We start from the raw sequence: 25,074 nt of genomic DNA on the forward strand, positions 1-25,074 counted from the left end.
TGTATCCATGTCATATTTCCTATACCCATTACTCTATTTGGTAATCAACTCAAAGGTTTAAACAAGACATTAATCCTCTAACAATATTGTTAAACACATATTCCTACTAAATCACCCATCTTATTGATACAATCACAATGTTATACCTACTACACAAGTATCTTGCAAACATAATTTATCATACTAGTCATTCGAAAATTATTTTCTATATACAATCTACAATCAGTTATATCACAACACATAATTTCTTTTCCACTATACAAAATCATCATATGTCTTACTCATCCATCCACAATCCATAATTATAACCCTCATAAAGATCAAAATAGTCTTTCTGCGCATATATCTCTTTACATCAATCTCCTAATATCAAATATATCCATAAAAGATCAAAAATCCAAAAATATGTTATATCTACTCAGAATAACTTCAAATCTACTTATAATAATTCTTCTGTACAAAATACATATCTCCACATATTTACAAATTTCTACACTTTATCATAACATATGAACAACTCTATATATCTAATATTATGCTCCACAGACTATGATGCCTCAATATCAATATCAATGCATGATTTTAATAATACATCTTCCTATTCATTAGTCGCTCAGATAAATTATCAATATACAAATTTCACAAATTATTTCTATCAATATCGACAAGTATCAAAACTTAATAATCTTAACATCACAACCTAGATTCCTATCTCAACCAATTAATATCAAACTTATCGAGATTGACTACTAAAGTAGCCCTAAAATAAACCGACAACTACTATCTTGATGGTTTGCCAGATCATCCTTAAACCTAGGCTCTGATACCACCTGAACTGTAACGCCCCCTGCCCGGCACGAGCACGTGCACGCCCATGCGCCCATACGGCACGCGTGGCGCACGCGACAGGTCGGGCGGGGCCCGTCACGCATAGATACACTCCTGTGCACATACGTTCATGACATCATCAAATAACACCTACTAACATATCCATGATCACATAATCCATCACCAAATAAATCATACTCTTAACCAAATAAACCTGTTAACATATGAATATCAAAGTCCACAATAATATACACTAGACCGCTATATAATCTGGCATGACCCACACAGGCCACAACAAACCATCAAGATACAACTAAACAACTGATACAAGAGTACACTATGATTCGACCTGTATTATACAAATCATCGTCTGATACAATAAGGTACAAATATAACAAACAACGATACAACTCAATGCCTGGTTAAACTATCTTCTATACCGTCTCGCATCAATAGCTCACCTCATCATAACTCTAAAATATATTCTCCAGATATCTCAGGTCGCTATCACGCACCACAGATTTGAGGGGTTAGAAAAGAAATAAAGAGAGTCATGAGCAAAAGGCTCAGTGAATAGACCTTACCCCGAATCAGTGATGTCAAACAGAGAGTAAATCATGTACTGGATAATATGAATTAGAAAGAGTATTATGCCATGAACGAGTATATGAATGTATCCTCAATAATATATAAATGAAAAGTAGTTAATATGTCATACTGATAAAAGTATACAATCCTCGATAATGAATAAACACATCTCCATGTTATATGATCATCATAACTCTCTGTCAAATATGACACATGATGCATGCCGACCATGACCGTGCTATGATATCAATTGCAACCATATATGATGTATATTGACTACTCAATAATCAGGTATGTCAGATAAAAATGAAATCATATGCATTTCTCAACATCACGATCATCACCGACATCTCGGTATAATATCATCATACTAGACCACTGTGCATAGTTAACACCCGGTACCCGGTCTCAACATCATGCCCGAAGGCTCAGAGCATACTCTGCCATCCGCAAGGAGTATCTCAAATATAACCATACCCTGCCATCCGCTAGGGTATCAACATCCATCCAGACCGGGCACCCTTCTAGCTGATAGAAATCTCGTGAGGATAACTCGCCACATATGCCCTGGCAAACGGCATGTGTCCGAATGTCTGCTGCGCACACAGACTAACGACCTCGGACGTAAGGCCAACAGGATCGCGACCATGTCGAGCGATCAATCATCCACCAAGCGCGTCCTAACCCTCGCGCCCACTCGGGTATTCTCACGCTTTCTATCAACTATCCTATCAATCACATTTCATGCTTTCCTTTTTAAATGACAAATCATATGCATATATCCAGTACAATAACAAGTCAATGCATAACAGGAATTTAGGTGGAATAGGAATCAAGAGCAAAATGATGTAATACAAACTCCAACCATGTATCTAACACATGCATACTCATGCTAATCTACCACATGCATACTCATGATAGAAATCATCCCGACATAAAACCATAATAGCATAATCATCTCCAATCATCTCTATATATCACCAATGTACTCATATCCCAGATCAGTCTAATCCAGTGCATGATAAAATATGCTCGACTAAAATCATCTCTATATAAAGTCATATAATCATGCTGGAGGCCAAAACATGCATGTATATAATATATAATAAATCCTAATTTGAGAAAGGGATCTAGGGGATAAGACTACTCACCGTCTGATCAGAAGATACAAACCACGCATCTCTCACGTCCGTCAGGTAACCGAGTGACACTCATCGCTAGTAAGGTCCACGGGGTCTCAAATAAGGGGGTTCGGGATCTGAAAATGTTTAAGTAACATAAAGTTAGTTGTTTATCGCATTATAATCCGTTGGAGTAAAATATGATGATTTATTAGATTTTAGAATTTCTACTTGTTTTTATGATTGGCTAGATTTTAATTATAAATAAAATATAGATAAAAATCTAATTATAATTAAATTATATCTTGATTAATTAGAGACTATGTAGTCATTATCTTATTTGCTACAAAATAATAATGTATAATAAATTAATAGAGTTACTTAAAAATGTATATCATAAGAATATTAGAATATAAATCTAATAATTATAATTTACAAATTTATCTATTAATCTAATATACATATAAGTAAGTAAATAAATAAATATAAGTATTACCTATATTTATGCCTAATTAATCATTAATTATAAAAATTATCATTAATAAAAATACATTGAAGGATATATAATATTATTAAAATAGTTAATGTCTAAATAATCTATTTGCATTAATTAAGAAGCAAAATACTTAAATAAATAACATAAATAAACTAATTAATTAATAAATTAATTACAACTGCCATCAGTGCTGGGCTCGGCCCAGCACTGTCTGCTACAGTGCTGGGCCGAGCCCACCACTGTGCAGAAAGAGAAAAGAGGAGCTGAAGAAGGAGAAAAAGAAAGAAAGAAAGAAAGAAAGAAAGAAAGAAAGAAAGAAGAAGAAGAAGAAGAAGAAGAAGAAGAGAAGAGGAAGAGAAGAAAGAGAGGAGGTGAGGGAGGAGGTTGCGGACCCGGGCCGGCGGGGAGGGCACTGGCCGCTGCTGGCCAGCCAGCGGTTGGCCTCTCGCCGGTGGCTCGGCTCCGACGAGCCCACCCTCGGGCAAGAAAGAGAGAGAGAGAGAGAGAGAGAGAGAGGGGGAGAGAGAGAGAGAGGAGCTCACCGGCGCTCGAGGAGGTGGCGACGGTGACGACCGGCCTTGGCGAGAGAGAGAGAGAGATAGAGAGAGAGCATCCAGAGAGAGAGAGAGAGAGAGAGAGATTTAAAGAGAGAGAGGGAAGGCGGTGGGAGGTTGGCGGTGGCTGCGGCGGCGCTGGGGCCCGCCGCTGCCAGATGGCCGCAGCCGGTTGGCTGCGACGACGCGAGGGGGGGGGGGGGGGGTGCGTGGCACCTCCCCCACGCAGCCCCACTGCATGGGCACGAGGCCGGTCACACTGTGGCCGGCCACGTCGTGCCCATGCTTTTTTTTTTTTTTTTTTTTTTTGGGGATTGGGTTGTTACATTTTCCTTCCCCCCTTATAAAAATTTCGACCCCGAAATTTAAATCACACTAGTATTGTAAGAAAATCTACAAATCTTGTTCTAGTACCTTCTAATCAAATCGACTGACACCACCACTTATTTCCTTTCCACACCGGTTGCATTTAACGCGCCTTTTATCTTGCCCAATAATGCTAAAATGTTGCCACCCAATATTGGTATCATATGACTTCTCTTTTGGAGCCATTGATATTTTAGCTTTGCAAGATTGCAACTAAAAAATATAAACAAAAATCAAAATAAAATATAAAATAATTTAAAATGAGGCATAGTTGCATAAGCAACACCAGGTGCTGCTGCAGCACCTGCAGCTGAACAGCTGCTGCAGTAGGTGCTGCCGCACCTGCAGCTTGCTGCTGCTGCAGTGCTGCTATAAAAGGGGAAAAAAACTGAAAAAAAAAATTTACCGAAGGTCGCCGGAGATCGAGGTCGTCGGAGAACGTCGCCGGAGGTCGAGGTCACCGGAGAGACGGAGATATACTCACTACTCAGTCGCCGGGGAGAAAGAGAGTAAGAGATCCGTGAGAAAGAGAGAAAGAAAGAAAGAAAGAAAAGAGAGAAAGAGACTAAGAGAGGAAAAGAGAGAAAGAGAGAGAGAGAGAAAAGGGAGAGAGGCAGGTGGTCCCCGGGTCGGATCCGACCCGTTCCCACCCGTTTCGGTCGGGATCGGCCGAAACGGATCGGGTTTCGGTCGAAACCCGGCTGGGATCGGGATCGTCCGAAACTGAGAACCTTGATATTATCTCATCAGACAAGAAGCATTGTGATGATTTAGCTTAACTTAGTTAGATCAACCTATTTAACGTCCCCGCCACTGGTCTAGTGCACGCCCACATGACATGCACGATGCATGTGACAGGATAGATAGGTCGATCACACGGAAGTAAACCTGTACTCAAGATAATCTATTCTAGAGATAAATCGTGCTACAATCCAAATAAACATGTTAGTATAAGAATATATAAATCTATAATAAAAATACTAGACTACTATATAATTTGACGGGACTCACACAGATCACGACAAATTATTAAGTTTATAACTAATACGCACTTGAATATAGTCCAACATTTACAATACATAAGTTAGTTTCTATATTACTTTACTTTTAGTTTACCTTATCTTTGCTCTGAAATATCTCATGACATTATCTTAAGTCGCTAACAGGTAACACATATCTTAGGGTTAGAAAAGAAATAAAAAGAATTGTGAGCTAAAGATATTGAATAGATCTTACCCTAAATCAGTGATGCTAAACAGAAAGTAAATTATGTACTGGATAATTTACAAGAAAAAAATATTACTTTATGAATAAGTATATAAATATATCATCAATAAGATATAAATAGATAATATGTCTTATATCATAAATAGGCATGTACATATATCTTCAATATATATATATATATATATCCAATAATACAATCATATTATAACTTTATCAAGTATATGAACATATAATGCATGCCGACTATGACCATGCTATGACAATTTTAAATACATCCATATATGATGTATAACGACTACTAGATAATAATGTATATCAACATATGAAAGAAGCAATGCATTTCTCAATATTTCAATCATTAATATCAACTCTAAATGACACAATCATTCTAGACCATTCGCTAAGAGTATTTTAGTCATGATTATACCCTGCAATCTGTTAAGCATGTATCAATATCTATTCAGATCGGGTACCCATCTAGTTGATAGAAATCACAAGAGGATAACTCACTACAGAATTCTAGCAAACGACGTGTGTTTGAATGTCGGACGTGGGCCACATGGTTGCATCTTTCGTGATCAATCTCCCTCTAGGCACCCCTTATTGTTGGTGCTTACTTGGGTATCCTTATGCTTTCTATTAACCATTCTTTTAATAAAATTTTATGCTTTCTTTTAAATAATGAATTATATATATTTATCCAGTACTATAACAAATCATGTATCTCAAGAATTTAATATGTCTCCAATTATATAAATATATAATATATTTTAATTCGGGAAAGCTGTCTTAGAGATACTTATGTTCTTCAACTAGATGGCAACTCATTGTTAGTAGGATCCAAGGGGTTCGAAATTGAGCATTTTTGAAGTACAACGGGGTAAAATGATTTTCAGTATAAATACAAGATAGCAAAATGTATTTAACTCTAGATTTATTTAAAGTAAGACATGCTTGATTCCTAGTAGCATGTGACAACATGGGTAGTCATGAGAGAGTATGCATATAAGGACCACATAATGTACATGCGAGTCAATTTACCCAGTACCACCGCTTATGCTGCTGATTGTTGGAACAATGCGGAAGACTAAAATGACATAAGAAAATGTAATAAAAGAAGGTAATATATCATTTCCTTTATTCTGGACCTTAGAATAAATAAAGATGATTACGTTGACTCCAAATTATTGCAACCAAATGCCTAATTACCATTGTTGTGGTTAGTTGTGGACAATAGGATCTGACTAAGGTAACTTTATGGTTTGAACCTCAGATATGTGATATGCATTCTCAATCATAGTTCTAGTTTTCTAACAGCAGAAGAGTTTAGAATGTTCCTATTTCATCGACATCATCAGGATTTAAGACTTTTCTGAAAAAAAAGATTAATGCGCAAGGACCACTCAAGGATCTGAAAGATCCTAAAAGAACTAATACTTTTTTCTGTAGCCAACATGTCAATATAAACATCAACCTTCTAAAAATCAATTTAATTATCAGCCAGTAGATTGACTTGCTATGAAAGCTATAGATTTATTAACCTTTGCTTGCAATTTATGCCATAAGAGAGCAATTATTTGGAAGTTGCTCTTTGGAAAATCTTTAGACACAGAAATAATTGAAAGACAATGAAAGATGACAAACTTTTATCTCATATTTTATCTCCAATTCCTGGGCATAGGCCAAATTAACACCAACCTTGATGAGAATTGTTTATGTCACCAACAACATTAAAAAACTTATATGACAAGACATAGGCTTCAATAATGTCTGTATTTTGAATGGGTGTTCATGACATATATGACAAGACAAAATGATGCTGAGTACAGGTATCAGAAAATAAAACTTTCATTTGATACTCAGAAATTACCTATAAGTCAGCATGAGTTATCTATCACGCCCTGATCCGGAAACATGATGGCTGTGAATCTTTAGGATAAAACTCAGAGAAAACACGAAATTCTAATTTTCTGCATAATTGACATCATTATATTGTAAAATTTTTTATCTCTTAAAATTAAACTGGATAAGAATAAATATTAAAAGATATTTCTAATTCATCAATTCTATTTTTATATAATAAAAATTTAAGAAAATATGAGTGGGAACTTATTTTGATTTCTTAATCCAAAATAATTTAATTTTTGCATCTTAATCGTAATTTACGGTTTTACACGGATTCCAAATTGTTTCATAATTGTCTTGTCTTTTCTTTTCTTTTTGATATGATGAGCTCTTTTTTTTAATCTATAAAGTGTCTTCTCTCTAATCTCTCTCAAAAAAAAAAATCTCTTTTTTTTCATATTCTCGGGACTGTAGCACTACGGTGCCGTCCCTAGCTACCCTCTTAGAATCTTCTCTAGGGTTTTCTTCTAGGCCTCCTTTTTATAATAAAAAAATATATAATAAGAGTTCTATTAGAATAAGGATTCTAATATCTTAAAGATATAGCTAAAATTTTAATTTAATTTAATAAAAATCTTAAAATATAAAACATAAAATAAAATTCCTCATTATCTAAATGTTTATTTATATATTTATGTTAAAATTTTTTGGGTTGTTACATTCTACCCTCCTTAAAATAAGTTTCGTTCTCGAAACTTAGAACTTTAATAGATTATCATGATCCAATTTCTATAATAGATTATCATGATCCAATTTCTAATAAATATATCAAATTTCTACCCAATACTTAAATTTTTGGAACATGTCAAATAATTTTCATATAACTCGTTACTCTTATTTAACTAAATATCTAGATGATAGCGTTGAAGGGCTTTTATTTTTATCTTTCGATGAAATTTACAATTTAAAATTTCTTTCATAAGTTAGAATCTTTTTTTTTTTCTATCGCTCACTCAAAATTTTCTTTTGTCAATACAAATGTCAAAAGCTAATCAACCAATTAACATAGATCTTCTATACGATTTCATGAAATTTAAATTATTATGATCAAAATCCAATAATTTCAAAAGATACTGATATCAAATATATAACTTGCCGATTCAGTTCCCCTAGAGATTTCTCACATAATTCTCAACATTCGAATCATAAATTGATCACCTATATAATTTATCAATAGTATATAAAGAATAGGAAATTGTAGATCCACTAATAATAAAATCAATACTATCTCTTTCTATATATCATGATTGATATCTAAACATAAATCCTTATATCATCTCCTCAACAATAAGAAAACCTAATATTCTCCTCCAAGTATAATATAAGTCATCCACAGACTAAGCTTTCAACTAAAATATGTTCTTGTTCTGACATTATATTTATAAATCAAAATTCTAATGACTCATCTATCATAGAAAATTATCCTATTATTTTGTTATCACCAAAATTCACATCAACATCCAAATGAGTAAGAAGATATTTTATCAAGTAATCAATATAGACTAAAAATCTCATATGTCAATAGTTGAATTAGGTTTCGATGTTTCATTAACATTTTAAGTTTCATATCAATTTCTATTACAATATTATTCTAAAGTTTTAGGCATATAGATATTAAATATGTAGCTTTCATTCTTTTTATCTTATCATTTATGGGATAATCATTTTTTACCACATGTCATATTGGTTGACAACAAATTAAAAATATATTATTTATTTATTTATTAGCGTATCTATGCCGTATCCATATCTTACTTTTAAGAATTTATCGTATCCTCATATCCATATCTCTGTATCCCCATATCCATATCTCAGTATCCCCGTATTTCGTATCCGTATCCATGCTTCATAGCTTCCAAATAATTGATATTATATAACCAATATAATTCATCTTTCCAAATAAAATTAAATCATCTAAAAACTTTTCACACTCTATAGGTATCTTTAAGCATATCGAGTTATGCTATTATCTAAAATTTCTTCGAATATTAACGTCAATCAAGTCTATATAAAAATTGTCAACTATTTTTTTTAAGAAAAACAAACAATCCTCAATCTTTAAATCATGATACAATCTTAATATTAGAAATTTCATCTATATAATATTCTTATTCAAGTACAATTCTTCCCAATTTCTATAATTTTCTTATTCTATAATACTAATGTATCAATCACTATTAAATCAGATAAAATTCCAAAATATAGTAATCCAAACATAAGTTCAAGCATCTCCAAACTATCATAGCCGAATCTCATTTATTTTTAATCCAAAATATAAGATTCAAATCCTCAAATATAATTCCATTAGATGAATTTATGAAGTAATAATTCAAAGATAATTCAATTATCCTAAAACATAAAAAAAAAAATCAAATCTCAATCCATTCTAGAAATGATGAGATCTTTAATTGAATATTATAACACTAAATCCAAAAATAACCATCTGACTTGCATTTATCTCCATAATAAATCTAAATTAAAGCTGCTAAATTATAATAAATCAATGCATCCATGTCATCATCAGTATAAGCAATTCAACTCTCTTTTCACAAACATCATAAATTGTTACGAACCGGCTTAATCCGATCCGCAACGGTTCCGAAACTTAGATTCTAGTTTGATAGCCCTCCAATGGCTAGATGGATTCTAGGTTTAGTTCTTGGTGTGAAGGGGGAGAAGTTGTTGTAGAACAGGGTGGTTAGAAGCTGGAAAAAGCCGACTAAAGATTTGGACGGTGGAAGAAGGAAGGTGGGAGAGAGTGCCAATGGCTAGAGTTAAGTAGAGAAGGAGATAAGGCTAAAGCCAATTCCAATAATCATCATCATCATACAACTCTAATTATGGTTTCCGCCACATATATATAGAGGCTTACCCTACGGATTTATTAACTAAGTTAAACAACTCCAAACAAATCCTAACAAATCAATAACTAAGTTAAAAGCCAACCAACAAAACTAGTCTTCCTTATTTTCTCGGATTAACCCTTCTTTTCGTCGCAGATAGATTCCAAATCTAGAGAAGTTATGAATATCAAAGTTGTAGATCTCGAGGTCGGCAACCTTATCCAACTAGTTTGATATTATTTGGATATGTGTAGAATATTCTACGAATATTTTTCTAAAACTGCGCAGAGCTGGATTTAGCTAATTAAATAAATTCCTAACCTGTTAAGACTCTAACTAAACCAAAAAACCAAATAAGATAATTAGACTCAATCCATTGAGCCCAATCCCCCTTTGACGTGATCCGATCTGACTCGGTTCACATCATAAATAAATTTATAATCCATGCTTCTGCCAGCTACTCTGATAATCACATATTATATTGATATAACTATCTAACTGACATAATTTTATAAGAAAATATGTCATAAAAAAAATCTTGATTAGTTAATCTAAAGGACTCTAAGTACTGAATTTTCGTAATGAATCTACTAGGTAGTTCAAAATCTGGCTCTGATACTATTCTATCATGCCCCAATCTGAGAACATGATGACCGCAAATCTCTAGGATAAAACTCAGAGAAAACACGAAAACCCAAATAGTGATCAAATCCTAAAATAGATTGACACAGCGGAAATAGTACTAAGCCTTCAGGAGTCTTCACTAAGCGGCTTTTTAAATTCCTACAAAATAACAAGTCCTCATGAGCTAGATGCCTAGCAAATAACCTACTCTACTAATAATATGTCTAATGACAATATCAACATGTGATACATATAGTAGCAGAAAAAAAATCATAATAATATATATAAGTCGTCTTGTAAAATAAATAATTTTCTTGTCTCTTATACTGAATTTCAAAATCCATAGATGTTAAATTAAAGTCATAAATCATTCATATTAACTCATATTGAATAAATCAACATAAAATGAATCAATATCCACTAAAGTGTATTATCATGGAAATTGAATTATAAATCATTTATAATATCTCAATTTAAATAAATCAATATAAAATGAATCAATAACTGCCAAAAGTGTACAATCATGGTCGCCAAAATTGATAAAATATCATATTGTCTCATTAATGGGTACTCTGACCCGTTGCCATATCGCATTACCTAGTCACTATCAGGGTGGCGCTCGGGACTTTTTTAGATAGTTGATCTGTCTAAGGTCACAGTAAGTACTTTGTAATACCCTAACAACTTTTCTACTAGCTGTTGAGTAAGATTAGAGTCACCAAGACAAAAATTCAAAAATCTTTTCTTTAATCCCGCTAGAGTCACTTGGTAACACTGATAGGTTACGGTACTAAAAGATCGGTTACGAAATGATTCCTTCAAGATCTAGATTTATTACAGGAATCAGCCCATGCAATCGTGGGAAAATATTTGTCAAATATTCTCCTATAGTCAGAAAATTACGAAACCAAGTGGATTAGATTCGTAACTCCCTGATCTACAATTTTTGTATTTATGCCCTTCATAGATTCGAACTGCAACTGGGACGAAAATACGAAAGAACGCGGGTCATGGTGGTGGTGACGGGTGGAGTGGATATAGGAGTTATGGATGATTATGGAGATGAAGGTGGATGGTGGATGTGGTTAAGAGATGTAGACGAACGAGAAGAAGTGATTGAGATCTTAAAGAAGAGGGAGGACTCGACAGACGAGGAAGGACTCGACAGACGAGGGAGGTTAGAAGTTAGGAGAGACCTTGCCAACGGTTGAGGTGGAAAGTTGGTGAAGAGGGAGGAGGGAGAGAGAATAGAGAGAAGATAGGAGGCAAAAAATCAATAATCAATAGCGTAATGAATTTGGCTAGCATCCATACTTTTATATGGGCTAGCTAAAAGCTCTAATAACAATAAATAATCCTAATCCTAGTGCAATCTTGTCGATCGCGTTCGAATGCGCCCAATTGTGTTCGAATGCATAAAACACGTTCTTTGTATGTGCGAATGCGATGTAAGCGTTCGAACGCGCCTGATCGCGTTCAAATGCACTTTCGCATCCTTTGTATTTGCGAACCTGATGTAGGCATTTGCAAGGGTCTTCGAACGCCACCCCACATACGTTCGAACGCAACCTATAGGAATTTTATTTAATGAAAATAGATAACTAATACAATAAGAAAATATCCAACTAAATGTATCAGCCCACCACGCTTCCCCCACCTTGCCCTCAAGGTAAAAAGTCGAGGAAATGCTCCAAAATGTCAGTCTCCAACTCCTATGTCGCCTCATCGGATGGCTTACCAAGCTACTCAACTAGAATCTCCATCTCTAATCCGGTACCATGTCGTCGTCGGCGTCTAGCAAGTACACGAACTGGATCTACAATCTCTATCTCCTTCAATGGCTCCAGTAGAACTGATTCAACGACCTCATAATCACCAATGCACTCCCTCAGTAATAAAACATGGAAGACAGGATGTACTCTCGACCCCTCCGGTAACTCCAAACGATATACAACCGGACCAATACGCTTTAAACCTGAAACGGACCAAAGTAGCAATGTCCTAACTTCTGGTTTTGCATCGGACGCAAGGTCACCTGTCGATACGGTTGCACCCTCACAAACACCCAACTACCTATGTCGAACTCCTGCTCCCTATAACTACAATCATAAACTACTTTATGCGATTTTGAGCAAGTTTAAGATGGGCACGCAACCTCCTCAATATGGCGTCTCTATCCATCAAAGCTAAGTCTACTTCTGTCTAATCTGCAGATGCCACCGGATCATAAGCGCATAATGTTGGAGCCGTGCGTCCATACACTATCTAAAGTGGAGTTATGCCAATGCTGCTATGGTAGGCGGTGTTGTAAGATAACTTCGCCCATGGTAAGAACTCTAACCATCGTCTCGGCATCTCTCCAACAAAGCACCTCAAGTACTGCTCAATGCCTCGATGACCACCTCGGTTTGGCCGTCCGTCTGTGGATGGTAGGCCGAACTGAAGTTTAATCGAGTTCCCTGCAATCTAAGAAACTCCATCCAAAAGTCGCTCATAAATATACGATCACGATCAGAGAAAATCGTACGTGGCATGCTATATAACCAAGCAACATCTTTAACAAAAATTTCAGCCACTGACTTGGCTGAAAATGGATGTGACAATGCTAAAAAGTGTACATATTTGCTCAATCTGTCAATCACCATAAAGATAACGGAATAACCACGTACCAACGGAAGACCCTCTATGAAATTCATAGAAATGTCTTCCTAAATACAGTCCGGTATAGGTAAAGGCTAAAGTAATCCGGCCGGTTTTAATGTGGTTGCCTTAGCCCTTTGACAGACTTCGCAAATACGAAGAAAACTTCTCACATCCCGCCTTAATCTTGGCCATGTGCAATTCTGAGATATCCTTCTATAAGTCCTCAAGACACCCTCATGACTAGCCTCTGGAGTTTGGTAGAAATGCTCCAACAATTTCTGCCATAATCCATTATTTACGGGCACCCAAATGCATCTCCAGTCCAGCAACAAACCGCCTTAGTTTTCCAACTCTCGATAGCGCTCTGGATCATCCAACACCTCCTGCAACAATCTCAAAATATCTGAGTCAGATGTACATGCATATCTCAATTTGTCAAGGAAAGGAAAAGTAGGAGAAGAATAGGTTGTAAGCTCCACGGTATCGGGTTGAGGCGATAGTGCAACCGTCGTGCTATTTTCCGTTCCCCTTTTGTATTGTATTTCATAATCATATCCCGACAATTTTGTGACTCATCTCTGTTGTGCCGGAGTGTGTATACGTTGTCCCATAAAGTATAGACGGCTCCTTTGATCGGTTCATATAATGAATCGTCTACCGATCAAATAAGACCTCCACTTTGTCACCGCATGCAGAATTGCCAACATCTCTCTCATAAGTCGATAATTGCTGAGATTTTTATGATAAAACTTTACTAAGAAAGGCAATGGGATGTCCTCCCTGTATTAGTACAGCTCCTATGCCAACACCCGATGCACCACATTCCACAATGAACACTTTGGTGAAGTCCGATAACGCTAAAACGAATGCCGTTGTCATTGTTGTTTTTCAGTTTTTCAAAGACTATAGTGGCTTCATTCGTCCATCTATAAAAGTCCTTCAACAAAGAAGTGAGAGGAGCAGCGTTCTTATCATACCCGACGATGAAGCAGTGATAATACCCGATCAGCCCCAAAAATCCTCTCAATCCGGTGGTGGTAGTAGGAATAGGCCAAGCGGTCATGCATGCAATCTTTTGAGGATCCGCTGTAACACCTTCCGCTGAGATGATATGGTCTAAATACTCCACTTGTGGTATTCCCCATAGGCACTTGGACCTTTTGATTTTCAATTGATTTTGTTTTAACAAATTCAGCATATCCTCCAAATGCCACCAATGCTCCAATTTAGTCCTGCTATATACCAAAATGTCAAAAAATACCAAGACATACTTTCGCAATAGAGGTCGAAATATATCATTCATGAGGCCTTGAAAGGTAGCTGGAGTATTGGTGAGACCAAAAGGCATCACCCGGAACTCGTAATGCCTCTCCGGAGTCCAAAATGCAGTTTTGTGCACATCCGCCTAATGAACTCTAATTTGATAATACGGGCTCTCAAGTCCAGCTTACTGAATATAGTCGCCCCTAGAAGCTCGTCCAGCAGTTCCTCTATAACCAGAATGGAATACCAGTCCTTGACGGTTATAGCGTTTAGTGCCTGATAGTCGACACAAAAATGCTCTATTGTATTCTTTTTTCACACCAATAGCATGGGGGATGAGTATGAGCTATGACTTGGTTGAATGAGGCCTTGCTCCAACATTTTGGCTACCATCTTGGAGATAACTTTTTTTTGCACATGTGGATACCGATATGGCCTCACATTCGCCGGTGCAGCCCCGGGCACAATTTCAATGCGATGGTCTACCGTTCTCTTTGGTGATAACTCTTTTCATTCCTCAAACAGTCCAGCAAATTTGTCTAATAAATTAGACAACTCAATGGTAGTATCTAGGCTCATCTAAGGCTCGCCTTTTGCTGGTCCTACTGAAGAAGATAAGTCAAGTCACTCGCACATGGTAGCCCTACCATCAGCTGCATCGCAGGAATTGGTGGAGATCGAACATCATCAAGTCGCACATTTTTATTTTCTTGCTTAAATTTCATCCACATGCTCCGAAAATCAAAAGAGACGAGTCCCAAGCTTTGTAACCATTGTGTGCTTAGAACAATGTCCACTCCTCGCAGCACCAATAGATATAAGTCCACAATAATGTCGTGTCCTTGCATCTTGTATATCGACTCGACGACAAAAGCTCTCCGCCTTAAGCTTCATGCCATCTCCAATAGTAACGTCAAATCCCGTGGTCGGTTTAGCATCCAAACCCAATCTCCTCACTAACCTCTCATCTAGAAAGTTGTGTGTACTCCCGGAATCGATGAGGATGTGCACACAATGCTTTCTAACGAGTCTGTTTCATCGCATCGAAAGCAAAGGCCGTAGATGAGCATCACACTCCCGATTGGTTTGGAACATCGATGACCGGGGGTGAAATGTTCATCGCATCGAAAGCAAAGGCCTTTAGCTCTTTGCTCCATCTGGACAGATGTGAGAGTTTGAATCTGCAGAATTTCCAGTCGGCATTCTAGGTGCAAATCGCCCATCTCAGTTGCCCCAACTTATTTTTGCTACTATCTGGAGAGCTTTATGTTTTTGCTCCATCCTCATGTCCTTCTTAAAAGCCTCCTCAAGAGTGATAGGACAAAGAGCATGAACATTCACCTGTATCTCAACCCGCAGCCTAAAATGAATGTGCTCATCAATGTCGGTTCGGGCTATGGTGGCTCACAACGACTACTAACTCTTTCAAATTCAGCTTGGTACTCCAATACGGTCGTCTTCTAAACCATCTTGCTTAATGTGGCAGTAAAATTTTCATATGCTGCTATCCCAAATCTACGTGTAATCCTCCTACAAAAGTCAGCGCAACTAGTAAATCCTCTACCATAAATAACCGATCTATACCAATGCAATGACGTTCCTCGGAGGTGAAAGCTTGCCATCTGGACCTTTGTATCCTCTGCTGTCCCTTGACAATTAAAATATTGTTCAACTTGAAACACCCAATCCGTTGGATTACCACCTTGGAATTTTGAAAATTCCAAGCGTGCGGTTCTCCCCCGAATACCATTGTCGAGTTCACGAAAGATTCTTGGTTTAGATCTGAACCTTTGCGCATGTTGATCTTCTTCTCTAAATCCTCGAGCATGTCCATCACCATCTCCGAAGGGATCAACCTCATCCTCAAAGTGCCAATCCTCCTCATCGATAAAGTGCACTGGTGCCGCTCGCCTCTCGGGTACCACCACCGCTAGTCTTGGGTTTTGTAACGGAGGTGGGGGATAATGTGTAGGCATGAGTAAGAGGGGATTATTGACACTCACATGTTGCACCTGGACCTAGTTCGGTGTGGTCCCACCGTTGGTCCTTTTCGAGGCACTGATCGTCGTCGAGGAGATGATAAAGCCGATCGATTCATCACAAATTTCTTTAAATCATTGTGATCATTTTGCATTGCGTCAACTCTATGCAGTAATGTTTGGAACATGTCCCTAAGTTCATCCGCCAAGCCTATCTTCACACTCGTGGACGTTGGTTGACTCGATCTTGCCGTGGTCACTGCAAAGGAATCGGCCTCACGGTTAGGGTTATCGTGGGTTGAGTCTTCTCTTGTTGGTGTGCTCTCCATTGGTCTCCTTGTCGACGTCATCTTCCTTGTTTCAACCATTAATGAAAGTATGAGGTTCGCCTAGCTCTGATACCAAATTGATGGGTTACAGTACTAAAAGATCGGCTACAGAACGATTCCTTCAAAATCTAGATTTATTATAGGAATCAGTCTATGCAATCATGGGAAAATATTTGTCAAATATTCTCCTGTAGTCAGAAAATTACGAAACTAAGTGGATTAGATTTATAACTCCCTAATCTACAATTTTTGTAGCCCTTCACAAATTCGAACTGCAACTGGAACGAAAACACAAAAGAACGCGGGTGATGATGGTGGCGATAGGTGGAGTGGATGTAGGGGTTATGGATAATTATGGAGATGAAGGTGGATGGTCAATGTGGTCAAGGGATGTAGACGAACGGAAAGAAGTGGTCGAGATCCCAAAGAAGAGGGAGGACTCGACAGACGAGGGAGATTAGAAATTAGGAGAGACCTTACCAACGGTTGAGGTGGTAGGTTGGTGAAGAGGGAGGAGAAAGAGAGAATAAAGAGAAGATAGGAGGCAACAAATTAATAATCCAATAACATAATGAATTTGGTTGCCATCCACACCTTTATAGATACTAGCCAAAAGCCCTAATAATAATAAGTAACCTTAATCCTAGTGCAATCCCGTCGATCACGTTCGAACGCACAAAAGACGTTCTCTGTATGTGCGAATACAATATAGGCATTCGAACGCGCCCGACCGCGTTCGAACGCACTTTTCACGTCCTCTGTATTTACGAACTTGATGTAGGCGTTCGCAAGGGTATTTGAACGCGACCCTACCTGCATTCGAACGCAACTTATAGGAATTTTATTTTATTGAAAATAAACAACTAAAAAAAGATCCTAACTAAATGTATCAAATACGTCACAAAGTTACATTCTAAGAATCTTTTTCCTAAATTTATCTTCTTGAAAATAAATTGGGTTCTAGACCTCATTTTTATCAATATTCAACTGTACCGATTCATTCTGAATCTCAAGTACCAAATTTCTCAATCATCAAAATTCTCAATTGTTCTAAATATTATATATGCACAAAAAATCAATAAATCAAAATATATATATATAAGTCAGAAAACAAAAAAATAATAATAATCTAATATTTGATCTTATAAAATTCCACATCTCAAAATAATATTTTATTTGTGATCGTCTTCTCAAAAATAAAGATCTTTATATTTTATTTACAGAAAATAAAATATATTAATATAAAGATTTCCTCTGTTATTTTCTGAAAATAAAATATAATAATAAATAATTTTTTAGAAATCCAAAATTCATTTAAATTGGGATACTTCCTATTTATATCTTATTTTCTGCAATAAAAATAAATATTAATTATTTTAATTCATTTAAATTGAAATACTTCCAATTTATATCTTATTTTTCTGCAATAAAAATAAATATTAATTATTTTCAGAAATCTGAAATTCATGTAAATTGAAATATTCCTTATTTATATCTTCTTTTCTTTAATAGAAATAAATATTAAATATATTTCAGAAATCTGAAAATATAAACAATAAAATCCTTTTTTTTTATTCCAAGAATAATAAATCTGAATTTTCTATAAAATACAAAATCTTAGCATCTGTAATTCTTTATTAAATATTGTAAAATTTCTTATCTCATAAAATTAAATAGGATAAGAATAAATATAAAGAGATATTTTCAATTCATCAATTTTATTTTTATATAATAAAAATTTAAGAAAATATGAGTAGGAACTTGCCTTGATTGCTCAATCTAAAATAATTTAATTTTCGCATCTTAAATCGTAATCTGCATGGATTCCAAAGCGCTCCATGATTGTCTTCTCTTTCCTTTTCTTCTCTTTGGTATGATAAGTTCTTTTTCTTTTCTATATATTGTCCTATCTCTATTCTCTTCTTTGTACACGTATTCATCGTTTTCTATTTTTTTTCTCTTTTGTCTCTAATCTCTCTCAAGAAAAAATCTTTTTTTTTTCTTTTTCCTATTCTCGGTACTATATCACTGCCATAGTACCGCCCCTACCTATTCCCTTAGAATCTCCTCTACGGTTTTCTTCTTAAAGATATACGTAAAAGTTTAATTTAATTTAATAAAAATCCTAAAATATAAAAGATAAAATAAAATTGCTCATTATTTAATTTTTATTTATATATTTATGTTTTAAAATTATGGGTTGTTACATTACCTGTGTGAAGATCATTTTAAATATTCAAGTTTCAATGCTTGACAGATGACATATTATGCTATACTAGCTTTGACAAATCATGACACTAGCTTCTTCTGATATTATTCAGGTTTGATGTACCTGCACAATTTTGGTGCTCGCTGTATAATACACAGGGATGTCAAGTCTAGTAACATTCTTCTAGATCATAGCATGTGCGGAAAGTTGGCAGATTTTGGTTTCTCTAAATATGCCCCTCAAGAAGGGGATAGCGGTGTATCCCTTGAAGTGAGAGGAACTGCAGGATACTTGGATCCAGAGTAAATTTGATCTTTATCTCTTGAAGTACTTAATTTGAGCAATTTATTCTTCAAATATATTTTTGAACATTCAGGATGTTTCATCATAGTTACTATGAATTGTAATTGCAATCTTTTTAATCATTTTTATTAAGGATATGAATTAACTATGGTGCACTACTTAATATAAAATATATAGTGCAGTATTTTTACATTATTATGATTTCCAATGCCACAAGTACAGGAAGCTATAGAGGTTTCAAATGCTAGGCCAACAGGAATAGATACTTATGCACAATAGGTCAGTGGTGCGTGACTGCCTTATGGTTGAATGCCCTTGCATGTGATCTTGGGTGGCATAATGGGTCATAGTTTTGGCTTTGTGTATGCAGGTTTTGGGAGTACACTAGTATAGTACGGAAAGGATACCTGTACCACTGTATCAAAATGCTATCAATGCCCATATAAGAATGTTTTCCTGTGGAATATTTTTCTAGTTTTCTTGAATTCCAGACAAGTCACGGTGTTGAAATTAACAATTTTCGCTTGGTATCTGTTGACATTCCTATTAATTCAGTATATTTTCTGTTGATGATCAGGCATTCTGTTAACTTAGGATTTAGTGGTAGATGTTCTTGTACCTCTTTCTTAAGATCTTTGTATATTTGCATCTGAAAGCTTCTCTAAACATGTAAACTTTTGTCAATAACTACTATTTTATAATATGGAATTTGTTACCTGGAAAACAGTGGAACAAGCAGCTGAAAGATTAAATTTGTTCTATTGTAGATATTATTCAACCCAGCAGCTCTCAGCCAAAAGTGATGTTTTTAGCTTTGGAGTGGTTCTTTTAGAGATTGTGACTGGAAGAGAGCCTCTCAACATACACAGGCCACGAAATGAATGGAGCTTAGTCGAATGGGTATGGTAGCAGTAATATTTATTTTCTGATTTTCTCATGAATTTAGTGTCTAGATTACATGCTGGTAACTAATACAAAGATATAAATTATGTCTTTCCTCTATCATTAACATCTGCATCTACAGCCTTTGATCTTTTGAGTTTTGAGCATTACCTTGCAGCTCTTCTTGTTGAAAGATACAAATTGGCAGAATTGCATCTAGTGTATTTAGTTCAGGAAAAACTATTTTATTTATGTTAATGGATGAATTACCATAATCCAGTTGCTTTCCCATATTAAATATTTGCCTTCCATTAAACCTACACATTTTGACCTTATTCCTTTTGATGTGAAATAAATGGATCGTTAGGATTCTAGAAACGATGACGGTGAAAGAAAGAGAAAAAAGAATGGGGTTTCACACCCAAAACTCACATTGGAGATCTAAAAAAAATTTCATTTTTTCATTAACTCCGATTGAGTAAAAGGTTGGCCTATATATAGACCTTACAAATGAGAATAAACAAATAACACCTTAAACAATTGCGGAAAAGCAAATATAACCCTAAACACCATAAATAACAAATGTATAATAAAAATAATTGATTTAGACTAATTTCCTGAAGGAGGAACTGCACTAATATATGTGCCTGTATAATATGTCATTAATGTCCACATCATACTCTCCGAGTGGGAGAGAACTCGACTTTGTCGAGTATTTCCCTTGTAGCATTAAGATTGCTCCAGTCTCACAGTTTCCTGGCACCCTAAGTCACTTCGATTAAGCCAAATATCATCAGATTCAGGGATAGGTTTCATATCTCCATCCTTAAGCAAGGGTTTCACACTCAAGTTTTTCTAATGATAAAACTTATCCTTAGTGACTTCGAGCAGTGGACTGAAATTTTTCTCATACTTTTCTAGTCTGTTGGGCTCTTACCGTTCTCAGTCAAACCAAGTATCGTCATGCTTAGGGATAGGTTTCACACCTTCACCCTCAAGCTAGGGTTTCACACTCAAATCTTCATGATGTCAAGGCTTGTCCTTAGTTTCAAAAATAACACCAATCATGGGGACCGAGAGAAGAAGTCGATGGAAATGCGACAGCGAAGGATATGGGTTGGCGGCTGCAAGCAAGAGACGGTAGGCAGCAGAGTTCAGAGAAGATAGCGTTAGCGATGGCGGAGAGCGGGGTTGGCAATGTCGGCGTCGGTAGAGAGCGATGGGTGTAGGCGTCAAGAGGGATAGCGTCGCTAGTGAAGAATGAAGTCATCGGCATTGGAAATGTTGGCGTCGGTAGAGAGCGATGGGTGTAGGCGTCAAGAGGGATAGCGTCGCTAGTGAAGAATGAAGTCATCGGTGTTGGAAATGTTGGCATCGGTAGAGAGCGATGGGTGTAGGTGTCAAGAGGGATAGCGTCACTAGTGAAGAATGAAGTCATCAGCGTTGGAGAAGGAGGGCGTCGCTGTCGAGAAGCCCTGATAGTGGCGTCGTCGATAGAAGGCGTCGCCGTTGTCGGGTGGAGTGACGGTGTCGGGGCAACGTCGTTGGGTGGAGCGACAATGTCGGGGCAGGGCAGAGTCGAGGAGGCGTCGTCGAGGTGGCGGCATCAGGGACTTGATGGCGTCGAGGTAGTAGTGATAGGGAATTAGGTTAGGGCTTGGTGTGAGGTGAGGGGAGGTTGAGGATGAAGATGGTTAACGGGTTGAGATGATGATCACTAGTAGGTTGAGGGGTTAGATTAATAGGTTTTTCGGATTTGGATTAATGGGTTTTGGATTTAATGGGGTTGGGTTGGGTTGAAAGTATTTGGGTTAATAGGTGTGAGTGAGTTTAGGTTGGGTGTCTAATCGGTTTGGGCTTCAAGCTCATTTCAATGGGTTGGCTTCAATTTAGGGAAGGAAAATTTTGAAAATTCGGAATATTGGAGGGAGAAGGAAAAAAAAAGGCAGATTGGTAAAGGTTTAAGAAAAGTGGGATTTGTTGAGATTGTCACGACCCGAAATAGGAATCATGACCGGCCATGCATCTCAATATGCTTGAGATACACGAAACCTTAATTATACTTTCTACGTGTACGATGGCAAAATAAATAAATAAAATGAAGATCTACTTTATTAAATTTAAAACTAATCGCAATAAAGCATAAAATAATGTTATTGTTTTTGAGTCTCTAAACGATATAAATAAATCTCCTAATCTAAAGCATAAAATCCAAAAGAGCGGAAAAGTAAATAGGTGAATCCTAAATGGAGGTGGAGTCCGGGTACATCTCGCTCAGTCGCCCCGCTGATTATTACCTGAGATAGATAAATAAATACAAAAAAAGAATCCATGAGCCAACAACTATAGCTCAGTGAGTAGAATCCACTCGAAAACCAAATAAATTTTAAATCATAATAATGCTGAATAAAATTAAACTAAAAGCAACAATATCCATAACAATATGCAATAGGCATGCTCTTTAAATAATAACAATGATAACAATAGAGAGAGTCATAACTTATAACCTTGCACGGTTTCAACATATTATACTATCATCATAACTCTCTCTCAAATATGACACATGATGCATGTCGACTATGACCATGTTATGATATCAAATACAACCATATGATGTATATTGACCACTCGATAATCAGGTAATCAGATGATAATAAAATCATATGCATTTCTCAACATCGCAATCATTAATGTCATCTCTATATGTCATCATCATACTAGACCACTGTGCACAGTTAACACCCGGTACCCAGTCTCAACATCATGCCCGAAGGCTCAGAGCATACTCCGCCACCCGCAAGAGTATCTCAAATATAATCATACCCTGCCATCCGCTAAGAGTATCAATATCCATCCAGACCGGGCACCCTTCTAGCTGATAGAAACCTCGTGAGAATAACTCGCCACATATGTCTTGGCGAACGGCATGTGTCCGAATGTCTGCTGCGCACACAGACTAACGACCTCGGACATAAGGCCAACAGGATCGCGATTATGTCGAGCGATCAATCATCCACCAAGCATGTCCTAACCCTCGCGCCCACTCAGGTATTCTCATGCTTTCTATCAACTATCCTATCAATCACATTTCATGCTTTCCTTCTAAATGACAGATCATATGCATATATCTAGTATGATAACAAGTCAATGCATAACAGGAATTTAGGTGGAATAGGAATCAAGAGAAAAAAAAATGATGCAATGTAGTCTCCAACCGTATGTATGACATATGTATATTCCTACTAGTCTATCACATGCACACTCATGCTAGAGATCATCTCGGTATAAAATCATGACAGTATAATCATCTCCAATCATCTTTATATATCACCAATGTATTCATATCCCAGATTAGCCAAATCAAATGCATGATAAAATATGCTTAACTGGAATCATCTCTAGATAAAGTTATATAATCATGCTTGAGGCCAAAACATGCATGTACATAATATATAATATAACCTAATTTGAGAAAGGAATCTAGGATATAAGACTACTCACCCTTGATCAGAAAACACGAACCACGCAACTCTCATGTCCACTAGTCGGACATCAACTCAACGTCAGGGTCCACGATGTCTCACATAAGGGGGTTCGGGGTCTGAAAATATTTAAGTAGCATGAAGTTAGCCGTTCATCTAATTAAAATCCATTCATGTAATATAAGATAATGATTTAGTAGGTTTTAGAATTTCTACTTATCTTTATAACTAGCTAGATTTTAAAAATAAAACTATATCTTGATTAATTAGAACTGTATAATCATTACTTTATAAAATAATAAATAAATACATAAGCCTAGTATTTTATTTGCTACAAAATAACAATATATAATAGATTATTAGAATTACTTAAAATGTATCTCATAAGAATAATAGTATATAAATTTGATAATTATAATTTACAAATCTATATATTACTCTAATAGGGATATAAATAATAAATATAAGTATTACCTATATTTATACCTAATTAATCATTAGTTATACAAATTATGATTCATAATAATTATATTGAAGAATATATAATATTATTAAAATAGTTCATGTCTAAATAATCTATTTGCATTAATTAAGAAGAAAAATACCTAAATAAATAACATAAATAAAATAATTAATTAATAAATAAATTAAATCTGCCATCAGTGCTGGGCCGAGCCCAACACTGTGCAGAAAGAAAGAGAAGGAGCTGAGGAAGGAGGAGAAAAAGAAAGAAAGAAAGAAAGAAAAAAAGGAAGAAGAAGAAGAAAAAGAAAATGAAGAAGAAGAGAGGAGGGGAGGGAGGTGCGGACCCGACCGGCGGGGAGGGCACCAACAGCTGGTGGCCAGCCAGCTGCCAGCCTCTCGCCGACGGCTCGGCTCCGACGAGCCTGAGCCCAAAGAAAGAAAAAGAGAAAGAGAGAGAGAGAGATAGTAATAGAGAGAGAGAAGGAAGAGGAAGGAGGAGGAGGCTCACCTGCGGCAGCACGACGATAGCAGCGGCGGTTCCGCAGTGGGAGAGAGAGAGAGAGAGAGAGAAAGAGATTCTGAGGGAAGAAGGAAAGAGAGAGAGAGAGAAAGAGATTCTGAGGGAAGAAGGAAAGAGAGAGAGAGAAGAGAATAAAAAGATAGAGAGAGGCGGTGGGGGGGGGGGTTGGCGGTGGCTGCGGCAGCGCTGGCCGCAACCGGTTGGCTGCGGCAGCGGTAGTGGGTGCATGGCGCCCCACCACACAAGCTGCATGAGCAGCTTGCATGGGCACGAGGCCGGCCACAGTGTGGTCGGTCACGTCATGCCCAAAAACTTTTAAATTTTTATTATTTTTTATTATTTTTCTTCCTTTTTGTCTCTTATTTATTTATTTATTTTATACATTATTATTATTATTATTTTAGTTATTTATTTATTTCTAGGTTATTACATTACTGGCTGGGACGC

At 36.4% G+C, this 25,074-nt stretch overlaps 1 protein-coding gene across 3 annotated transcripts in view; it reads left to right on the forward strand.

The window, feature by feature from the left end:
* The window catches only part of LOC140759398 (nodulation receptor kinase-like), a 57,548-nt gene that overhangs the window by 24,174 nt on the left and 8,300 nt on the right, over window positions 1-25,074 (forward strand). For all 3 annotated transcript variants that reach the window (XM_073095951.1, XM_073095953.1, XM_073095952.1), the window contains exons 10-11: window positions 19,088-19,277; window positions 20,046-20,178. In XM_073095951.1, coding sequence (XP_072952052.1) covers window positions 19,088-19,277; window positions 20,046-20,178 — 323 coding nt within the window. The remainder of the gene's footprint in view (window positions 1-19,087; window positions 19,278-20,045; window positions 20,179-25,074) is intronic.

This window comes from Typha angustifolia, chromosome 4, assembly GCF_048772165.1.
Source record: "Typha angustifolia cultivar Huaian chromosome 4, ASM4877216v1, whole genome shotgun sequence".
NCBI classification, from domain to species: domain Eukaryota; kingdom Viridiplantae; phylum Streptophyta; class Magnoliopsida; order Poales; family Typhaceae; genus Typha; species Typha angustifolia.